Source organism: Anolis carolinensis, chromosome 2, assembly GCF_035594765.1.
Source record: "Anolis carolinensis isolate JA03-04 chromosome 2, rAnoCar3.1.pri, whole genome shotgun sequence".
In the NCBI taxonomy this organism is placed as follows: Eukaryota; Metazoa; Chordata; class Lepidosauria; order Squamata; family Dactyloidae; genus Anolis; species Anolis carolinensis.
The window spans coordinates 158,174,297-158,196,707 of NC_085842.1; the positions used below are offsets into that span (position 1 = coordinate 158,174,297).

The following is a 22,411-nucleotide window of genomic DNA, read 5'->3' on the forward strand; positions in this document are numbered from 1 at the left end:
ATGAGACAAAATGGGACGTAGAAACTTGGTGGTCTTATATATCAGAATATATAATTAATGATTTCATTAATCAAAGGAAAAGAAAATATACAAATAGTCTAAAAGAATTTGACTGGTTCAGGAAATGGTCAGTCCTAATTAACAAAATAGATGGAGACAAAAGATACACCACCTTGAATCAGGCGTTCCACACAGTTAAAATGATACAATGATAATATATGAATTGCTGTTCGGGGGGGGGGGGGGGTTACATTCCAAAGGATCGTTTATAATGTCATTTAAGCATTAGTTATTTTTGGTATTATGTATATTGAAATAAGACATGCATTGCTAAAATTTTGTTAATTGTTGGAATGTAAAAAAAAATTAAAAGAGGGAAAAAAAACAGACAAGCTCAGAAAAGATGACACTGCTGTCTGGCAGTGACGTCATCTCTGTATAAAAATAGATTATATTCTCTTTTTCTCCATTCTAGCGTGTATTTCTGAGTAAATATGCTAGGCCAGAGCACTTCCTAAATATTTGAATATGTACACTTAGTGTTGTTCTGTAGCCACTTCACCCTCTTTAACTATGTAATTATATTTGTTACTATTTGAGCCAATGGGTTAACATAGTAAGTTAGGGCAGAACTCAGACCAATTGTTTTGGAATTGCTTGAAGTGAATCAGTTGTCCATATATATCAGGAATGGGATTCTATTCTGATTTCTATATGTTGTTAGATGATCGCATCCAGCAACTGTAACCAATGAGGAGAGATGAAGGGAGATGCAATCCAGCAACATTGGGAGGGATGCACAAATACAACCACTAATGTGCATTTTTCAGTACTTGGTGTTTTGAAGCACTTCCATTTAACTTGTATAAACTGCACTGACAATTATATACTGAATGGAAGCTGTTTTTATTTTTAAAGACAGGTTAAAGAAACAGTGCAACCCTATCCAGAAAGCATATTCAGAGAATATCTAGTGAAATTTTATTACATTTTTTTTCAGGAGCAGTTGAAAAATCTTCCAAGGGAACAGATTCATATATGTTCTCAAATGAGTCAAATAGCTATGTGTTATATATCAAGAAAAGGGAGAGCTTCCATGGCAAAAATGCCATAGGAAAGTTAATAAAAGTGCAAGATCGGTGGTAGTGCTTGCTTTTTAAACTAAAAATTCAAGTTCTCCAATTGGAGTCTTCTGCAAAATAAACAGCTGCAAGAATATTTAGCCCATAAATCTGTCTAAAGTACTAAAACAGCCTATATTCTTTCCACATAAATATTCACTCCTAGTTATCCCACATTTTTTTTAATTTTAACAATAAAATGTAGAATGGAAGAGCTCATTTTGTTGTTGCAGCTGCTGAACAATTCTTTGGTCACAGTGATGTATTACAAATTTCACAGTCTGCTTTACCTTTCTCCAACACCTGACGTAAGGGGAAAGGTCAAAGACCTCAGTGTGGTCCCACTTGCTTTTTTGTGCCAACATTGAAGGAGAAAGAAAACCGTATAGACATCTTCTCCCTTCTGTCTTGGCCCTTAAATGCTTCCAGCCTAGGTAGCAGCGCTTATTTGCATGTGCAGACCAATCTCATACCATACTTTCTAAGTTCTCTTTGGAGAGATCTTCAGCTGCTTCTTCAGCTTGTCTGGTTCCCAAGATGTATGTGTCCTGGTAATCCTTGAGCAGCTTTACCACCTCCAAATGATTAAACTGGATAGCATCATCCAAGGCTATGTTTCCCCACCTGCAAAGAAGGTACATTGGGATGACAGTGATTGGCTGAGGACAGAGAAACTAGGGAACCACCTGCCAACAACCCTAACTATCATTACCAAACAGACCATCCTAGTATTTATCAATCAGTGCTCTCCAACTACTACAATCATACATCAGAGAAGGTACCAGTGAAAACAAGCAGTATAAATTCAGGGATGCATTTACTATAGTGGAAGGATCTCCACTGGATCTCTAGAAAATTGGAGAGTCCTTTCTCAAAGAGGGGTCAATTAAACCCCTCTCAGATCAAGGGGCAAATCTGATCAGTATAGTCATCCTAATCTTAAAACAAACATTGTTGGGAAAGAACAACATACATATCCCCCATCTAACATTTTGCCGCTAGTAATGACAATACTTGTAATTGGAGAGGAGTAGGAAGTGCCCAAGTATTTCTCTTATCCAGGCCACAGACACATTCATGTACATGTGTACACTTGAAAGCAACACAGACCACTGCTGCATGTCTTGCTGAGGGAATTGCACACATATTTGTCTAGAGCTGGTGCTGAGATTATGTATGAACAGCTCTGAAAATGTAGGAACAGGTAATATACAAAGTCAAAAACAGCCCACCATTTAATGATGTGTGGCCTGTCACATGAGGGTCACTTTTCTTGGTCTTATACTTTTAGTCAGGCAGCCAAAATGGTTTATTAAGTTCTTGATGAGTTGTGCGATGTGCAGGCGTGGTCTAAACTAGGTAAAGGTAAAGGTTTTCCTCTGACGTTAAGTCCAGTCGTGACCGACTCTGGAGGTTGGTGCTCATCTCCATTTCTAAGCCGAAGAGCCGGCGTTGTCCATAGACACCTCCAAGGTCATGTGGCCAGCGTGACTGCATGGAGCGCTGTTACCTTCCTGCTGGAGCGGTACCTATTTATCTACTCACATTTGCATGTTTTCAAACTGCTAGGTTGGCAGGAGCTGGGGCTAACAGCGGGTGCTCATGCCGCTCCCGGGATTTGAACCTGGGACCTTTCAGTCTGCAAGTTCAGCAGCTCAGCACTTTAACACACTGCGCCACCACCAGGGGTCTAAACTAAAGATGGGCAAATGAAGCCCTTTTGTGACTACTTGCCATTGTTTAAACCCATTGATAGGGGGCAAAATCCACTTTTTTCTATACACTTCAACAGAAATTTCCTGGATCTTTGATTTTAAATGAACATGCTTTTATTACTGCTGCTACTAAATTTTGATGGTGCATTTTGGTTCCAGGTGGGAAAACAGCCACTGGACCTGTAAAATGGCAGCAGGTCTAAGCTGTTCTTTTTCTGAGATTATGTTTCTGAACAGCTATGAAAATGTAGGAACTGGCTTGTCAGTCCTCACCTGTCTTTGACAAAGGGATTGACTCGGCAGGCCTCCACCAGAAACTTCACGACCTCTAGATGCCCTAGGGGAAAATCACACAATTACGTAGGAAGCATACAAAAGATTATTCCAAATGCTTCCCAAAGACAAAGGTTATGTACACTATTCCACAGAGCAGCAGTTTCCAAACCTAACTGCCAACAGAAGTTGATTTCTCTTAATTTCAAAACCTACTACATCAGGCATCCTCAAATTCCAGTCCTCTAGCTGTTTTGACCTGCAACTCCCAGAAGCCCTAGCCAGCTTGTGCAATGGTCAGGAATTTTGGGAGTTGAAAGGCCAAATAGCTGGAGGGCCAGAATTTGAGGATGCTTGTACTACATAATACAAAATACTTCGGTAAAAGGAATAGATGAAAGAAGGAAGAGCTTTGTGGTTTCACAATGCTTAGTAAAAAACAGAGATAGAGTTAGGGCTCCACAGAAAAGTAAAGCCTTCAGAAAGATTCCATGACCAAAAAAAATTGGGAACTGCTGTTATAGAGACCATCCTATGCATCCTTGACCATGGAGTTCTTAAAGCAGAGATTAGTTAGGTTTCAAAAATTATACTGCAGAGCAAGCACAGCACATGCAGCAGTGCTCACTTACGTGGACAGAATGCAGTGTAGACTGTAAACCTAAATTCTAGAGCACACTCTTCCAAATAATGTAACATAGGAGCCTATTGCACAACTCAAGCAAAGACTTCTCTGTTTAAGCAGGCTTCTAATGAGTAATTATGGGAGGTTTCTTATGGAGGGTACTTTATTGTACAACATGTTTTTAATTGATTTTATCTGGTTTTTAACATATTTTAATATCATTATTTTAACTGTTTTTAGAAACTGATTTTCATTTATTCTTTTGTAAGCCTCTTCTTCTGCATCAAAATCCAGAAGAACGGCAGCATATATAAATGGAACAAATAAATAAAAACTATGTTGGTAGAGATTAACACATCTTATCTCTACTCAGACTGTTATAATTACTGAATTTTATTCCAAAACCACCCTTCTCCTTAACTTTAGTTAAAAAGTGTGATGATTTAGTTATATAGTTCCATGGCTGCCATACATTCGGAATTCCTTATTTGAGAACTGAGACAGTGAAAAATCACTGCCTGGGATTCCCACCTGCCATCAAACAAACATAACTTCTTTAGTCAATGTGTTTTGGATTAAAATTGTGTTATACCACATATGTAGGTAAGGGGAAAGATAGTCCTTTAGAGTTTAAACTGATTTGGATGCAAACATTTTGCACGTTTTCTGCTTTGAATACCTCCAGCTCTAATGGAAGCAATTTCTGTCCCTGCCAGCAGCCTTTTGCTGTTCCTTTGCTGGATGCCTCCCACCTTTGACCTGCCATTCTCACTGGCTTTGTGCCCAAATCTTTTGCTCAAGTTGTTATTGTGTACCTTCAAGTTGTTTTTGATTTATGGTAGCCCTATCACAGCGTTCTTAGCAAGATTTCTTGTGAAGAGCGTTAGTCAACCATCTTACAAGGCGATGAGAGTGTGACTTGTCCACAGTGAGTTTCCATGGCCAAGAAAGGCATAGAACCCTGGCTGCCGCACACAGTCTTCTAATTATGATGATATCTTCCTGAATGTTGACTACAGAGAAACATTGATTGCATGGCACGCTAAAACGAAGTTATGATATTACTCCCATAGCATCACCACACCAGAGACCCTTCCACAATGCATATGGATAATAGAGAGATGTACAGTGAAGCTAAGAAGATTTAATAAGCACTAGAGCTCTGCAAGCCTAAATATGCAGAGGAAGCCCTGGACCAAATATATGGGAATTATGACTTATTTGTGTTCTCAGCATGCTACCTTCGGCTGCAGCTACATGTAGAGCTGTGCGGGAATCATAGTCTTTCTGCTCCATGTTCATGGCTGACAGAGCAAATCTGGAGAGAAGCCAAGGAAAAGAGAGTCAAATATGATGCAGGATTATTGTAGTTACACTGAGAGCAACACATGAGTAACACTTTAAGACACCTCCTCACAAATTTCTGCTGAACTGGCTGGCACACACCTCCGAAGGGCAGAGAGATCTCCACTGTAGGCAGCAAAGAGCAAGTTTACAACAGTCTTGTTCTGAAAGATACAAAACAAGGTATGAGTAAGCACAGTCTTTTCTACACTTAGGTTTTTTCATATCCTCTATCACCCACAAAGTACCAAAAACGTTATATGATTTCTAGTCCTCATTACCTGAAGATCAAAAATACTCAAATGAGATAACAATGTGCATGGATTTCTTACTACAAGAACCCTTCGCCATTGGATTCAGAATATAGGGCACACACTGAGAAAACTTTTAAGATATTTATCAAAAGTCTATGATTATCATGACAACACAAAGCTGAGAATTCTTGGTGTGAAATTTGTTGGAGGCTTCTCCGAATCCCTTTGGGAGATGGAGCGGGATATAAATAAAGTTTTATTCATTCATTCATGAAAATTTGTGTTTTTTTCACGGAGAAAAGAAATACAACTTCTGTTTTGACCACTATCTGTATTGATGTTCACATTTCCCCAAAAATGTGTTCTCCATGAGTCTGCCAAGACTTCTGAATACTAGTCCAAAGATTTAACCCAATAGATTTTACCCAGTCCACTGAAAGCAAGATCTGCAACCCTAAATTGTTTTATCATTTTGCTATTTTAACCCAACCAGCAGTTTTATTCCACCCCAAATGTTTCTTTTTTTCATATCTTTTCTCAACTCAATTCTGCTAAGTATCTTTCAGTGGTGTCAGTTCTCGTCTCTGCTTACCCTCACTTCATCTCCTTCACGGCGTGGGTCCATCTTGCGAGTACAGTGCTGCAAATTGTCATAGTTGTGGAAGTTGAAGAGTGATACCAGCTCCTGGAGAATTCAGAATCAAAGACCAATGAGCTGAATGAGAGCGTACAGCGGCATGGAGGAAAATGGGAGTCTGTAAATATAAACATGTAACACTTCCCCAGGATTAAACGCAGCAAGCTACCTATGTATAGAATTGGCAGTTCTCAAGAGCCATTCAGCCTAACTCCTTGCCAGTGCTAGAAACCACAGCTATAGCACTCCAGAGAGATGTTTGCACCATGTGTTTTGCCCAATAAAGGTATCAGCCTTTTATGGATTTTATATTTTGTTTTGTTTTTGTGCATGGCTAGATTTGAAGATACGTTTTATGGCAACAAGGGAACAAAAGAGAGCAATGAACTGCCTAAGTGTAGTATCTTACATTTGTCCTTGTTGAAATTCATTTTGTTAGTTTTGGCCCATCTCTCTAATCTGTTACGGTCATTTTGAATTCTGATCCTATCCTCTGGAGACAGGATCCCTCCTAATTTGATGTCACCTGCAAACTTGATAAGCAGGTCATAAGCTTCATCCAAGTAATTAATAAAGATGTTGAACAGTACTGGGCCCAGGTCTGAATCTTGCACCACTCCATTAATCACTTCTTTCTAGGATGAAGAGAAACCATTGGTGAGCACCCTTTGGGTTCAGTCGCTTAACCAATAACAGATCCATTGAATAGTAGTATTGCCTAGCCACATTTGACTAGTTTGCTTGAAAGAAGGTCATGGGGGACTTTGCCGAAGGCCTTGCTGAAATCAAGATATGCTACATCAACGGCGTTCCCTGCATCTACCAAGCTTGTAACTCTGGCATGACTTCTTTTTGAGAAATGCATGTTGACATTTAGTAAGTGATTGTAGACTGCCTCCTTAATGATCTGCTCCAGAATCTTTCCTGGTATTGATGTCAAGCTGATTGAATGATAATTGTTTTAGTCCTCTTTTTTTCCCCTTCTTGAAGATTTTTTTTGACGTATAATTCTACTCCACTTCCTCTCCTGTTTGGTTTGTTTCTCTGAAATAAGTTATACCCCTCCACTGCTACATTCTAATTATAGGACTCGTTCCACAAAGTTTCAGTTATATCTATCGCATTGTAACTTTTTGTTGTGTGAAGTATTCCAGCTCATCTTGTTTATTTCTCATGCTCTGGGTATTAGTGTAAAGCAGTGGTTCTCAACCTGTGAGTCCCCAAATGTTTTGGCCTTCCAACTGGGATTTCTGGGAGTTGTAGGCCAAAATACCTGGCAACCCACAGGTTGAGAACCACTGGGTAAAGATATCTAAGCCCATGGGACATTCTCCTTAGCAGTTTATTTGAGATTATTGTCTCCTTGCTGCCTGGTACTTGTTGTGTTTGTCCAACCCTCTCTTTAGCCTTTTGTCTTTTCACTCCAGGCTTTGATAAACTACTGTTCCCAAGGATAATGCCACCCTCCCCCACAAAATCTAGCTTAAAGTCCCTCTGATCAGGTTTGCCATTCTCTGAGCCAAAACATTCCTTCCTACTACTGTGAGGAGCAACCCATCCTGTACCAGTAGGCCATTTTTCTGGAAAAGCAAACCATCCCCTCTCCTTCCTATCCTCTGTCTACTTCTAAGTTGTTGTTGTTGTTTTTTTAACAGAATTGGCATAGGAAAAATAGTGAAGAATGGCTAGAGAAAAAACAGCTTTCAGTATTGGGCTGGAACAATATGTCTGCAGTAAGCAATCATCATTATTACTATTACTATTATTATTATTATTTCTGTCCTGCTTTCTCTCTCTTAAAAAGAAACCCAAAGTGGTTAACAGTAAATGCAATACAACATATAATTTAAAACCTAAAAAACATACAACCATTAGAATAGAAAGAAACATAAAGCTTGAGCGAGAAAACTGAGATTCTACTCTACGCTATTGCAGCTGTGTCTTCCTGATTATGATGGGAAAGACAAATGGGCCCTGCCTCCAGAATCCCTTACTGATCACTTATGAACAGCAAAACTTTGATAAAAAAGTGGGACAGCAATAAGCTTTCCTTACCAGCTCCCTCCAGTATGTTAAAAAAAAAACCCCAAAGAAACATAGCCCTGAATCCAAAGTGGAATCCATAAGAAAAAAGTGAAAGCTGATAAAAGGAAAAAAATGCCTGGATGCATTTTGGAAAAAGTGTTCCAAAATGTATTTGTTTACTTATTTACCTGACCTGGTTGTTTCATTTAACATAGGCAGATTGTCCATTTTGGATACATTGTTTACTGATAAGGTTGATCTTTGATTTTTGTGGCACAAGAACCCTGTTCTTTCCATGTTATTTCTGCCTCAGGTACTACGATAAAATAAAAGAAGTAATGTCTAAGAATACATCTACTTCATTTAACTATATTTATTCTGCTCTATCTTGACCATGGAATTTTATATTTCTATCTAGATGTTTTCACCTTCAACATGTAACCGTCTTGTTTCCCCCCCACTTTTCTCCCTAACAAATCAAACACCCATTAATAAGGAAGAGAAGGTGTAGCTATAGGGTGTCTTTTGACTTGATCGCTCCATGAGCATTCTGGATGGAATGAACCAGGGCAAGTATAACAATCATATTTCATGTATACATAGAGTCCCATATCAAAATATCCTCCCCTTAAGATAAGTAGATTAGAGATTAATCAGAAGCGGGAATTATATGTATCCCCATGTTCTTTCTTCCAAATGTTAACTAACCTCTCTAGACACCAAGAGTGGGCAAGACTACATACCTGGAACTACAACAATGACTGGACTGCTTTTTTCTGGTGCACCCCAATAGATGGACCTTTCAACATTGTTCAAAACCCCATTTTAAAAAATTAGAAACTAACTTTTGGCCACATGCAATTTCTTCCACATTAAAAAAAGATAATTCCTGTGGCTTTTAGACCCACCTCCGATGTTGATCCTTTATCATCTAGCCCTTATTAGACCTTACCAGCACAATTATAAGGCATAAGTGGGGATAGTTTTAGGTTTATAGATATTGTTTGAGTATTATTGTAGGTTCTGACCATAGTTGTGGGATTTTGTCTAATATTTATGGCACAAAACAATCCGTAAATGCCACGTCTATACTGTTGTTCTCATTGGCTCTTTTGGAATGGCTGCTTTATGGATTTATAGCCCTAGAAAACTTACCTGACAAAATCCAATCCCTCGAGTGCTGTTTCCACCTTTATCCAGAGGTGGTGAGTGACACATCACACCCATGACATTGGGCACCACCAGCAGGATGGCCCCGGAGACTGCAGACTTGGCAGGAAGGCCTACCTGAAGATGAAGAAGGGAAGTCCTTAGTACAGCCCAGGTAATGGCCACATGGTGTAGTTAGCCTGCCAAAAATTGCAATTGGAAGTCACTGGCTTCTGATTTCCAAGTATTGTAAGGCTTTTTATTTTATTTTCCAGATGGGGAAGAGGGAGGGTTAGGGGAGTAAAGTGGTACTTCAGGGATGCCAAGGTGTAAAAATTTGCCCCACAAAAATCCTTTTGAAATTTGGGGGTAGTGTTTTGGAGGAAGGGCTTGGAGAAGTCAAGAGGCTTCCAAAAGCAAAACTGGATGATGCATGCAGATCATGGGCTGCTGCTTCCACACTCCTGGAATAGATGAAGGGTCCACAGAACTAAGGTCTCAGGACATCTCTTTAGGTTCAGTGAAAGTCGATTAAAGAAGGACTATGATCCAATACAGATCTTCCTGGACTTTGAAATCACATATATGGGTTGTACATTAGATTACAGGCTCATAAATGAAAATGCATACACATAAGATATAGAACTGAAAATGCCTAAACTTGCCAGGGTGCGAGTTTTAACTGACTATTGTATTTCATTGCATAATAGTCGCACTCCATCCACTTTCCTTTAAAAAGGGGGAGTACAAGAATTATGCAGTGGCAACTATTATGTGGTGAAAAAAGCCTCTTTTGAGTAGGCAGCCATGCAGGTGCTCCCTTTGAAGCATCACCACTCATGAGTCTGCTCCTTCAAAGGGGCTTTTTTCAAAGGGACGGATGTGTAGGCTGGTGAAGCCTCACTCACTGAGGTGCATCATTGATTCACTCGCCCAGGTGCAGGTGAGTGAATCAAGTGTGGGAAAGGGAAAAAACCCTCAAAGAGTGTGCGACTATTATGCGATGAACTAACGGTATTCACCTCAAGACAATCTGAGCACTATCTTGCCATCCGAAACATTTTCTCAGAACACAAGGGGATGGTTGGGAACCAAAGGTACAGCAGAAACTCACATGGAAGGCAAACTGCCCTGAAAAGTCGTACATGCCACATGAGTGCATGAGGCTGAGGGTGTTGCGGACAGCTTCATCATTCAGGACACACTCGCCTGTGATAGGACAGATCCCGCCGTTGGCCAGTGTGGCTGCCATGACACTACCAGACTCACAGGTCACTTCCACAGAACACAACTGGATCGAGTGGCGCAATGGAAGAAAGTAAGAAATGGATTTAACAATTATATTTTAACAGCAGCAAGCTGAGACTCAGAAGCCAGAATTATGAGTAAAAATCAGCCGTGACCCCTGGCTTTTTGCTTGAAGCTATAATTGCAGCACTCATTGCCAGAGGTAATTCAAAATAGAGAAAACTCATAGGATAGATCTTTTCCTAGAATGGACTGGATCACCTCAAAGACTACACATGCAGGCATGAGAATTTGAATACTCTCATATCAGAGTCTTCCTAAATAGCACATAAAGGAGAGAATAAAAGGCTGAAATGACCATATTCTAGTTTTCTAGATGGGATACTTTAATTGACAGATAATTTAATGCAGACATTTCACCAGTGTCAGTTGATGGAACAAAAAAGTCAGGTCAGCAAATCCACTCTGGGTTTTAATCCAAACTCTAAAGGAGCTGTTCAAGGCACTCAACTTATTTGGAGATAAGCTGTCACAGTGGCATGGAAGCCATGAGTCAACATTACATATGACTCCCGTCTCCCTACTCTCTGCTGTCCAGTCTGGGGTGGAATGGTGTTACCTGCCCCCCTCCCATTTATTTGATATCCTGTTTTTAAAAAACAATCACAAAGATTTCATGATCAACTATGACACTGAGTTGCTCTTCAAATCCAAATATTCAGCAAAACTGGACACAGCTTGGTTCAGCTATGAACTGTTAATCTATCACCTGGAAGAAAACTTAAAACTGAATTTTGGGGGATGGCCTTTTGGGGGTTGGATTCAAATCACTATAATCCTTTTGAAACATAGTTTTGTCCACAGTTTACTGCAACAGAATGGTTGGAGTGATCTAGGAATACCAGCAATTATGTTATACTTCATTTGGCTTAGTTTTTGATGGCTGGAGAGTTAATAGGTGATAAGGACATGTCTCTATTTTTAAAAATTTGTGTGCCAAGAATGCTACCTGACATTATAGCAGGGCTGAGAAGATTCATGGCACGTTCAGAGTGAACTCTGAGTGTATTCCAAATTAAACTGGAGGTAACAGGTGTTCTAGGGAAATAACAACACATAACTAAAGCCAAGGGTGGCCATCCTTTCTGTCTTGTTTTAATTAGTTATTTTTAAAATATTTATTTATTTATTGCATATATACCATTTTTCTCACCACTGGGGGGACTTGGATCATCAAGCTAAAATTACTGGGTCGGTCCCAAGTTTGTCCTAGTCGCGGGAAAGAAGGCTGTTAGTCTTGCTAATATGGATTTTTCTCCTGGATTCAATTGTCCAGACTGAGAATATAATGCCAAACTCAATTTACCTGGAAGTACAAGTCAAGGGCTCCCATCATGTCTACCTCTCGTGGAAAACACTTAGTGTATAAACAAAAGAAAAGGAGAACTCCATTAGACAAAGACAATAGTAACACATCCCATCCCAAATTGCAACATCTCATCAAGATGCGCTTTATCCTTGATTATTGTCTCTTATTCATTCCTCCCATCTCCTCCTCCTTTGTTACCTTTTTTTCTTTCAGGTAATATCCAATGGCATAATTTCGGTCTCCTGTTTCTTTCTCTGATTGAAACCTACAAAGAGATGTTTACATGTCTTTGTTTCTCTTCAGACACTGGCTGACTACCATTGTAAAAGGATCGTTCAATCATCAATATCCCTGTCTGACATGCTGCATTAATTCCATTCACAAGTCCCAAACAAACACTTCAAGTGAAACAAGCACGATGAGCACCTCTTGTGGAAGTAACATTGCTCACTCATCTCCAAAGTGGCCTTACGTGGTATTGCAGAATCCAACATACTCATTTCCTGCCAGTTTCTTCAAATAATCCACTACCTAGAAGAGGAACAAAATAGATCTTCCAAATATATGCACAATTCAGTCCCAGTGTGTCATTTATTATTCCCTCTTCCATCTGATTATATAGTGAGGTTTAAACTTTCTCACTCTTAAAGACTATATTATGCATTATATATAAAATCCTAGTTCTTAGATATTATTAGTATTTATTATTATTATTATTATTAATAATAATAATAATAATAATAATATAATGTTAACATTCTAGTTGGTAGATGAGAAGGTCTCCTGAGGCAATGTTTTTTGAGTTGTCATGTTATTAAAGAGAGACAGAGATGTCAGAAGTGATCACACAACTGCCTCAAGTCAAATCTGAATTGGGTCATTCGGGAACACAGCTTGTCTCTTTGCAATTTAGCTGAGAACAAATGATGTTTCAAAGCACACCCTGGTGCTCTATGAGTTTCTCATCCTTCAATGATAACTCCTTTAAACAGTTCCTAAAACACAAGCTGAATCTGAACTACAGAACTGATCAGCCAATTTTTGTCAGTGATTCGGGTGTAAGTCACACCAGGCCCTGGACTGAGAAAACATGAAATGAATGTTTTAAACAGTTAAAGGTAATGTTCACACTCACATAGTCAAATTTCTCAGCTTTGTTGCAGCCCATCTGAAAGAAAGAAGAGAGGACACTCGGGTTTCAAATAAACAAACTGTATTCCTTTGGCCAACACCTACTAAAGTGAGATACAGGGACTCTTTATCAAATTGACACAAGGGGACATGTATACTTCTAGGAGGCTAAAAGGACCCAAGATTGCCATAACTATCAAATGGACATAGGTGACCATAAATCCTCATAACAACCAGAACTCAAAGATGGACTGAAGTCTGTAATCTATAAAGATCTGAAGATGGATGAGAAATTGCTTGGATTTGAGCAGAAATATGGATCTGATTGAATCTTCCTCTGATGTAGAAAGATCCCAGAAGAAGCTACAAGTCCTACAATCTTGGCCATGATTCTAGTGAAGAAGGAAGGTCCTACATGAGCAGTCCAGTGCTTCTCTTTCAGTTACAGCCTATTAACAGTAAGCTTTCACTAATGTGACTGAGGTCCATAAATATTATAATTCTTAGCTGTGAAATTCTTGCTAGAGGGCAATACCAAAGCCGATCTTCTCACTATAACCTATGGCGGAGAGTCCTGTAGTTCTCCAGATGCCATCAAACTGCAGCTCCTATTACCCCAAGTCAATGGTGAGGGCTGGTGGAAGTTGTAGTGGAGAGATATGATATATTATCCACTTGGCTTTAGCCCCCATATTGATTCTGAAAAGAAAATGCCCATGATGAGGAAGTAACAGGACTAGATTCCAAGAACAAAGGCAGAGCCCACTTAGCCTTCCATTGCAGCCTCTAAAGAACACATTCTGGTTGCTCCATAAGTGTACTCAGCCTACTCCAAGTTCAGTGGGGTCAAAGAATCCTTTTATTCTATCTTTCAAGTGGAGACCTGTGGTAGCCAGTGGTGCCTTACCTTAAGGAGAGAACTGATGACAATGGCCCCTGCGTTCACCATGGGGTTATGGGGAATCCCTTGATGCCAAAACAAAACAAAAATCCACCATTAGAGTCATGACAAAGCCTACCTAGGTTTACAATGCAGGGAAATAGTTAGCATCTATTATAATTATGGGATATGTGCATTGCCCTCTAAGCATACTTGAGACCAGCTACACATTACTGACTTTGATTGAAGTGGTAGTGGGATCACAATGTTCTGTAATAACTGAGGCTAGCTGTCTTGCATGTTCATGTTACCACCCAGAAGTTGCTTTTAACTCAGTGTATGAACTTTCCAAACTATGCCCCTAAAGAAAAAAAAGATCAGTGGATAAAGGATCAAGGGCTTCCCAACATGATCAAACATGCATAAAAATGAAGGCAAGATGAGTCAGTGAGGAGTCGCAATCTCCTATTTGCAATCATCCATATATCTCCCCAGAGGGGTCTGCATTACATTTGGTAAAGCTTGCTTTGAGTGGGATGAGTGTGTGGGTGACACAAATTACAGGCCGGGAGTGCTAAGGTCTGCTGTAGCTCACAAAGCGCCATTCACCTGAGATTTCAGTCAAGGTTCAAGCAAAGACCTCCCCTCACTAAATAGGGGAGATCAATGCTTGTTGGGTGAGTAGGCTTAATAAAAGATCCTTCCCATAAACGTATAACAGAGTAACTTATTAGTAGCACCGTGACCCAGCAGTAGTAGCCAAAAGTGATAAAAAGAACAAAAATTCACAGATCAACATCATCTTTTACTTTGGAGGGTTTTCTTTGTAGCAAAATAATATGGTTGCACTATTTACAAAAACAAGGTTTCTCTAACACAAATAAAGTTCTTTATACTTTCTTCTTTGCTTCCACGCTGGGCCTCTTTCTCATGCAGATAAACAGCTTTGCTCTCACAGAGTGTCCTCTCACAATGAACTTACACTGGGGTTTCACACAGTAGCTTTTCACACAGCAGCTTCTCACACTAGGGCCTTCTTACACACAGAGGCTTTTCTCACACTCCTCAAGACACTAGCTTTGGCCCACTAACTTTAACAGACTTCAGCCTACTCACTCTCCTTAGGGCGGCACTAGCTTATTTAACTTTTTCAGTGCTTGACTCACATTTTTGTAATTAAAAATACCTAGTTAATTTTTAATATTTCTGACAAATGAGGGCAAAAGGAAGGAAGTAGTTATTTGGAGGATGGCAGCCATATTTAAAGAGAGAAAAGGCAAAACCATTTTATAATATCAATGCACAATGTGTTTAATGCTGTGCTAGGTAACTGCGTTTGGCCTAGAGATCAGTTTTCTCCCTTAAGATACGCTGGAACCTGCATAGACATCCGAAATGCCGAAATCCCACTCAAAACAGCTCATCCAGAAATGGCTGGAAGACTACTTACTATGGTTGAAGAATAAGTTGTTTGATATTAAACAGCCTGTCCAAAAGATGCATTACCACTCACGGGGGGTGTTTCAGGAGAAGCAACTCATCTTTTAAAAACACTTGCCAAAAAGAATAGTCCAGAGAGTGTTGCTTTACACTGTCATAACCCTGGGAAATGTAAGAGTCCTTGTACATCTCACAACAACCACTGAGTTGAATGCGGGCTTGACAGGTAGTTGTAGCCTACAGTCTCTGAGAAAAGTATTCATTTGACTTGTAGGTTGAGTGGGCCCTCAGTATCTACTAGCTTACTACCAGCTTCAGTTGATATGCCAGCTTCCTAGAGGACTTAAAGATGGCAGTGCAGGCATTGGTGACCTCAAGGCTGGACTTCTACAATGCGCTTTACATTGGGCTACCTTTTTCAAGTTCAGAAATGCTAGTAAATTGAAATAATGGCAGCCAGATTAGTTTCAGTAATATCCAGAAGTAAACATCACATCCATGCTAAAGTTACTCCACTGGTTGCCAATTAGTTTCCAGGCAAAATACAAAGTGTTGGTTTGGACCTTTAAAGCCCTACATAATTTGGGTCCAGGTTACTTATAGGATTGTCTTCTCCCCTATAATTCACCCCTTAAGACACTGAGGTCCTCTGGGGGCCAGTTACTGCAACAAGCCAAAATCCGATTGGCAATCATCACCCAGAGGATCTTTTCATCATGTCTGTGTCACTTTATTTTAATCTTTGTTCTGTGTCACTGTATTTTAATATATCTATTTATTTTACTGAATATTTTTATGATGTTTTTAAACTATGTTGTGCTCCACCTCAAGCTGTGAGGAGTGGCACATAAGAAATAATTTTATCATCATCATCATCTGGTTTATTTCCAGGACCTACTGCAGATACCAAACTCTATGGATGCTCAAGGCCTGTTAAATACAATGGTGTGGTAAAATGGTATCCTTTATATAATGTTGTGAACAACTCAAGCAAGTGTCAGAGACAGCCTCAGGACTATGAAATGGTGAAAGACTACAGCGTGGTGTGCCTACACATCAGTATAATGCTTGGTTTGCAGCAAAATCCAAGTTTGCTTTTTAATTTTTTTTCTGAATTTTTTAGAGCAGTGGTAGGTTGAATGCATGGATGTAGAACGCATAATATATAGGGCTGATTTTATATGTTTTTCTTTATAATAGTTGATGGCTTCTTATCTTTGGGAAACAAACCCTGGAGGAGAGTGACTTGCTCAAAGGCATTTTGAGAACATCAATGGCTGGATTCCACCATTGGTCTCCTACGTACAAATGCACCAAGGAGCTTCTTGGTTATCACAATTCTCCTTCCCAATTCCTTGTCCTCTGGAGTTTTGGCCCCTCACCTTCCTCATTGAGAGAGAGTGTGTCGTAGCGCCGCCCACTGGGTTCTTTGCCCACATACTGATGCACTGGTTTAGTACCCAGTTCGTTAACAGCAACTGCATATTTCAGGGGTTTAACACATGACTGCAAGCAGAAGGGGGTCTTGGTGTGGCCCATGGAATACCTGGAGAAAAGAGGAGGAGGAAGATTGATCTTGTGACTTAATGTTTTTAATTAAAGTATGTCACAAATTGTACAAAAAGAGAAAGCTGTCTTATTCTAAATCAGGCCTTCTAGTTGTTAGGTTGCTGTGGTTTTCCAGGCTGTATGGCCATGGTCCAGAAGCATTTTCTCCTGACGTTTCGCCTGCAACTATGGCAGGCATCCTCAGAGGTTGTGAAGTCTGTTGGAAAACTAGGCAAGTGGGGTTTATATATCTGTGGAAGGTCCAGGGTGGGAGGAAGAACTCTTATCTGTTAGAGGGAGGTGTGAATGTTTCAATTGGCCACCTTGATTAGCATTAAATAGCCTTTCAGTTTCAAGGTCTGGCTGTTTACTGCCTGTGGGAATGCTTTATTGGAAGGTGTTAGCTGGCCCTGATTGATTCATGCCTGAATCATTCCAGATATATAAACCCCACTTGCATAGTTTCCAACATATCTCACAACCTCTGAGGATGCCTGCCACAGATGCAGGTGAAACGTCAAGAAAAAATGCTTCTGGAACATGGCAATACAGCCTGGAAAACTCACAGCAATCCAGTGATTCCAGCCATGAAAGCCTTCGACAACACATCTAGTTGTTGTTATCCACAATTCAATGAGCAGGAACCTTTCAGAGTCTTGGAGATGCCAGGAATTGATCACAAGACCTTCTGTGTGCAGAAAATGGGTTCTGCCACTGAGCTGCAATCTTTCTTCAAATCCCAAGTATGAAACAGTTTCACTAAATGCATTCTTGTGTGATACTGCTTCCAATTTAATAAGACAAAGAGTAGATGATGATGGAGACATCATCATTATGCTGAGGCAGTCAGCAGAAATTTAAGTATTAATGTTGGCTGCTAGTGGCTCCCTTGTCAGTAGAACAGTGAACCCACTCCAAGCTTCAATATCAACTTCAAAACTGCTAACCAAAGTTCTGAGCCCAATTCCCCTTAAACACTTCCCTTGGATAACTATCTTAAACCTAGTACTGGCTAACATGGGAGCCACTACTGAGTCTAAAAACCTATGGACATCACCTGGCACATGGATTGCCCTGCTTTCATCTGAGGGTGCACCAGTACATACAACTGTCTCACTTGTGGTCCCAACATTGCAGGTTTGGGTACTTAGATCTTCCCTGGTTCCCAGGTTCTCTCTGGCCTGCAGGGTGCAATGACCCCAGCCACCTAGTTGCAAAAACATATTTGCCTTCCATAGAAGGCAATGCCCTCCATTGCATGAATACCACGCACCCAGCAGGGAGAGATGTGGCATTGCTTCTCAACCCGCAATGTTGAGTCCTTCCACTCACCGTTGTCCATCTACTGTGCAAAGTGAAATGCCCCAGATGTCTGGATTACATTTGGCCAGCTGTGGGATGTAATTTGCAACCTAGAAAGAAAGAAAAAGTTTAGCAAAGGGGTGTTCACTGGTCTCACTTCAAGTACACATGCCCAGCTGATGGAGGCATAGGCAGCTTCCCTTGAGTCATCATCCCCAGCAACGTTCATATTATTTGACACTCCCTGTTTCTCCAGTTACAAAACATTTTAAAGGAAACTTTCTTCATAATCACAATTCTTGAGAAAAAAATATTATTTAGCCATCTGCCGTGAGAACCAGCAATTTTTTCCCCAATATTCCCATTGACCAGTTGTTATTGGCCACTGTTTCCTTCTATCCTGAAAATTCTCTATGGACCAGCAGTCAATGGTTTGGAGACCAGCATGAGTCAAGGGACCTCCAACTTGAATAGTGCAGGCCTCAAAGCCCACATATCCATGCTGCTGTTTCCACCTAGGATAGCTGCAGTATGCCCACCTTCCTTCTCTCTTATCTCTCTGGTTCCTTCTGAGAGTTGTGAGGAGTGACTTGCTATTACTTAAAATCTAGAGACACTGCTTGCTCCTTTTTTTCTTTTTCTTTTTTTGTGTGTGTCTACCTTGCCCTCCTGGAGCCCTTTCGTCTTCTCAAAAATCTGCTCCACATGAGAGGTGAATTCCTGGAAGTCAGGGATGACAAATTTCCTCCTAAAGGCCTGGGTCAATAGGACAATATTGCTGCTCACACACCTGAGGACAGAAAGCATTAATGTATCGATATAAAAAAATATAGAAGGCCTATTTGGACTCTCATCAGCACTGCCCATTTTTAACAATCTTCAAATGCCTTTGCCCTGGAAGCCAACTAACTTTACTAGATCTAGTCGTGTCCGACTCTGGGGGTTGGTGCTCATCTCCATTTCTAAGCCAAAGAGCCGGCATTGTTCAAAGACACCTCCAAGGTCACGTGGCCGGCATGACTGCATGGAGTGCCGTTACCTTCCCACTAAAGCGGTCCCTATTGATCTACTCACATTTGAATGTTTTTGAACTGCTAGGTTGGCAGAAGCTGCGGCTAACAGCAGGAGCTCAACCCGCTCCCTAGATTCGAACTGCTGACCTTTCTGTCAGCAAGTTCAGCAGCTCAGCGGTTTAATCCACTATGCCACTGGGAGCTCCAGATCAATTTAGCAGTGCCTATGTGAGTTGCATTTTCTCAAAGTCTGAAAATCTGTGAAAGAGGCAGCAAGCTTACTTCCAGTTTTTTAAAAAGTAGTTGGTTTATCTCTGACTCTAGCTTCCTCTGTTCTTTTGACAGATAACTCTTATGCAACTTCTAACTAACTTCCCCATAAGTGAACTCCAGAGCTAAAAGAAAATGCAAGAGGAGTCTTGTTTTACAATAAATTATTGGTAGTGAAGTCTGGAACAGAATAATAAGTACATTCCTCACCCACAAAGAAAAAGGAGTTAGAAATGTCCCCCAATTGTGAGGGTTTTCTTTTACTTTTCTGAAGGCAAAGGTATTGGTAATAATTATGTATTTGTTACTATTGAGTAACAAATAAGGTAGAGGTGTATGACTAAGAATATGGTCAAGATGAACTGGATGTCATAGGGGAGAGTGCTGGTATGTGCATGTGAAGATAGGAATTGATTTTTTTTTCTCACCAGAAAATAGATGGAATGAGAAATGAGAAAATGTGGGAAGATTATAAATGGAAGATGACATTGTCTGAGTCATCAGTGAAAACCTGGGTGTGATTAGGAGGAGAAGAAAAAAGTCTAAAAGAATACAAGTGCCATGGGATGGATCATGGAAATGGGAGGCTCGCTTTGCCTTCAAATATTAATCCCTATAACAAGAACAGAGGAAGAATGCTTCTTTGTTTCCATCTCCAACATAGATCGAGACCATAAATTTGGCTTACATAGTACAGAATCCCTGCACATGAACCTTTGAAAGGGATGAAGTAATTTTAGTTACGGCAATTTAAATCTATCTGCAGTCACTAGCAGGCAGATATCCTAAACAAGGACATGGGGGAAATTTTCTTCAGTACCCAAATTTATAGCACTGCAGAGAATGGCACACCAAAAATAGTTCATTTTTACACCTGCTGTGTCCGCATTCCCTTGCCTCTTTGCCTACTTCTTTTCTTTGGATGTCTAAACTCTGCTTCTAAGTGCTCAGGTGGAGTTTTCAGTTACTGCAATACTAAAAATTTGGGAAAGGGAGGATATTTTTAATATGAGAAGACAGACTTTTTTATTTGTCAAGCTATGTCTTCATTTTGTCCTCCTATAGAGCAGAATGGGGATTGAGAAAGTACAGGGGAGAGAGGCGGCTATTCAAGCTTGGTAAGAGGAAAAGGAGAAGTACACAAAGAGAAAGGCTGAACAAGCACCAAAGTGGGAAGAATTAAAATATCAGCTAGAAAAGGAAGTGGAGGTTGGGTGAAAAGACTGAGGAGAGGGAAAGAGAAATGCAGCAAGATGGGTAACGGGCAAGAAAGAGCATTTAGTTCTGTTGGAGAGAAGAAGCTCTCCCATGGGGTTAGGTCAGTGGTTCTCAACCTCTGGGTCCCCAAATGTTTTGGTCTTCAACTCACAGAAATCTTAACAGCTGGTAAACTGCCTGGGATTTCTGGGAGTTGTAGGCCAAAACATCCGAGGACCCACAGGTTGAGAACCACTGGGTTACGTGGACTGGTGAGGGAGGGGAAAGAAAGAACAATAGGAGGAGAGAATAGGAAGAGGATCACTGTAAGGACTGAAGCTGCTAGTAATTGAGAATTTCTGTTCCCACAGCCAAAGTCTGAACCACAACAACAGTGCACTCCATCCAGCTGTGACTCACACCTCCGGAAAAGCTCTCTGTTCAGCATCCCTCCAGTGCAAGAGTCCTGAGCTGTTTTCCACACCAGATCCATGCAGTCGCGGAGGCGGGGGTCTGAGGTCCAAAGGCCGGTGCCTTGCAAAGCCTGAATTGAGAAGAGGAAGACATGGATAAAGACATGGCAATGGAGCTATAGTACCAAGCATAAGAGGGCTTTTATATTATAAAATTATATGCCATGATTGCATTGTAACTGCTTGTGAGATCCTGGCATTGTGTGAACTCCTGATGCCCAGACATATAGGAACATACCAGTCATGAAAACTTTTGATCGTTTTTTAAAAAATGACTCTTATTTGATAGGAAAAAAAAGAAACAAGTGTCAATCTTTTATCACGTGATGTCTGTGAATTATTTTTAAAGACAAAACTGGAATATGTGTCCTTTGTAACTGACAAAATACTTTAATATTTGCACTCCAAAAGTTGTGTCTATCTACAAGTTATCTTGTGTCAGTCTTCATCATAGTGATTTCCAGCAATTGGAATAAGATTCTCATGTAACACTAAAATAGCTGAATATAATAGCTTACATACACCACAACCCACATATATGCAGAAGATACATTTCTGAATTTGCAGTGGAAATAGGAATAATATAATATACTTTATTTATATTCCTCTCTATGTCCCCAAGAGGACTCAGGAACAGATTACAGGTACACATATGGCAAACATTCAATGCCGTTATACAATTGACAGAGACAGACAGTACATAAACAGAGGCAAGGCTTCTCTCTTTTCTTCTCCGGCATCCGGCTGTACTCGACTCAGCCATGGGGAGGTACTGTTGCTTCAATTTTCACGCTGAGGAGCCCGTCGTCCATGGACTCCTTTCCTGGTTGGATTTTTGCCAGCATGTTTTTCAGGGTGCCCTTTACCACCCCACCAAAGCGGTACCTATTTTTCTACTTACATTGTTGTTTTCAAACTGCTAAGTGAGCAGAAGGTGGACTGACGGCAGTAGCTCACCCCGACCTGGGCTTGAACTGCCAACCTTCTGGTCGGCAGGATCTTCTATAGCAGGCAGTTTAACCCGTTGTGCTAGTCTGGCCCTAAGGAAACCCTATTGAAATAAACTTCTGCCCAAGGTTGCTACATAGTTGTCCTGAAAGGCCTAGGAAATTCATAGAGCGCTATCCTCTCAAGGAATTTTCTAGGTCCTCCAGGGTGACACCATCAAAACTTCCAGCTGAAATATACTGTAGAGTTGCTTGGAGGACCTCTAAAATACCAAGATGACATATTTTATCAGATGCAAATAAGGGAAACTGTGGCTATGGGTCCCATGGGTACTGGTGTTGTACTGTATTTAGATTTATTAGTCATATATTATTGCAAGTGGCATTGTGTGGGTGCACACGGCAACAGATCCCAATTTCTTATGTTAATAGATTATATCTGCACATATT

The 22,411-nt window shown here is 40.4% G+C and overlaps 1 protein-coding gene across 2 annotated transcripts in view; it reads right to left on the minus strand.

Moving 5' to 3' along the window:
* Positions 1-29: 29 nt before the first annotated feature.
* gls2 (glutaminase 2) overlaps positions 30-22,411 on the minus strand; it is a 28,186-nt gene continuing 5,804 nt past the window's right edge. The window contains exons 3-18 of one of the 2 annotated variants that reach the window (XM_008103989.2): positions 20,964-21,085; positions 18,722-18,851; positions 18,092-18,171; positions 16,594-16,757; positions 13,799-13,857; positions 12,896-12,928; positions 12,233-12,291; positions 11,959-12,025; positions 11,758-11,808; positions 10,258-10,434; positions 9,150-9,281; positions 5,925-6,017; positions 5,181-5,242; positions 4,976-5,052; positions 3,110-3,173; positions 30-1,745 (exon numbers count right to left, since the gene is read on the minus strand). In XM_008103989.2, coding sequence (XP_008102196.2) covers positions 1,589-1,745; positions 3,110-3,173; positions 4,976-5,052; positions 5,181-5,242; positions 5,925-6,017; positions 9,150-9,281; positions 10,258-10,434; positions 11,758-11,808; positions 11,959-12,025; positions 12,233-12,291; positions 12,896-12,928; positions 13,799-13,857; positions 16,594-16,757; positions 18,092-18,171; positions 18,722-18,851; positions 20,964-21,085 — 1,527 coding nt within the window. In that variant the 3' untranslated portion in view covers positions 30-1,588. Of the gene's footprint in view, positions 1,746-3,109; positions 3,174-4,975; positions 5,053-5,151; positions 5,243-5,924; positions 6,018-9,149; positions 9,282-10,257; positions 10,435-11,757; positions 11,809-11,958; positions 12,026-12,232; positions 12,292-12,895; positions 12,929-13,798; positions 13,858-16,593; positions 16,758-18,091; positions 18,172-18,721; positions 18,852-20,963; positions 21,086-22,411 lie in introns of both variants that reach the window. The other variant, XR_010003016.1, reaches the window with a different exon arrangement.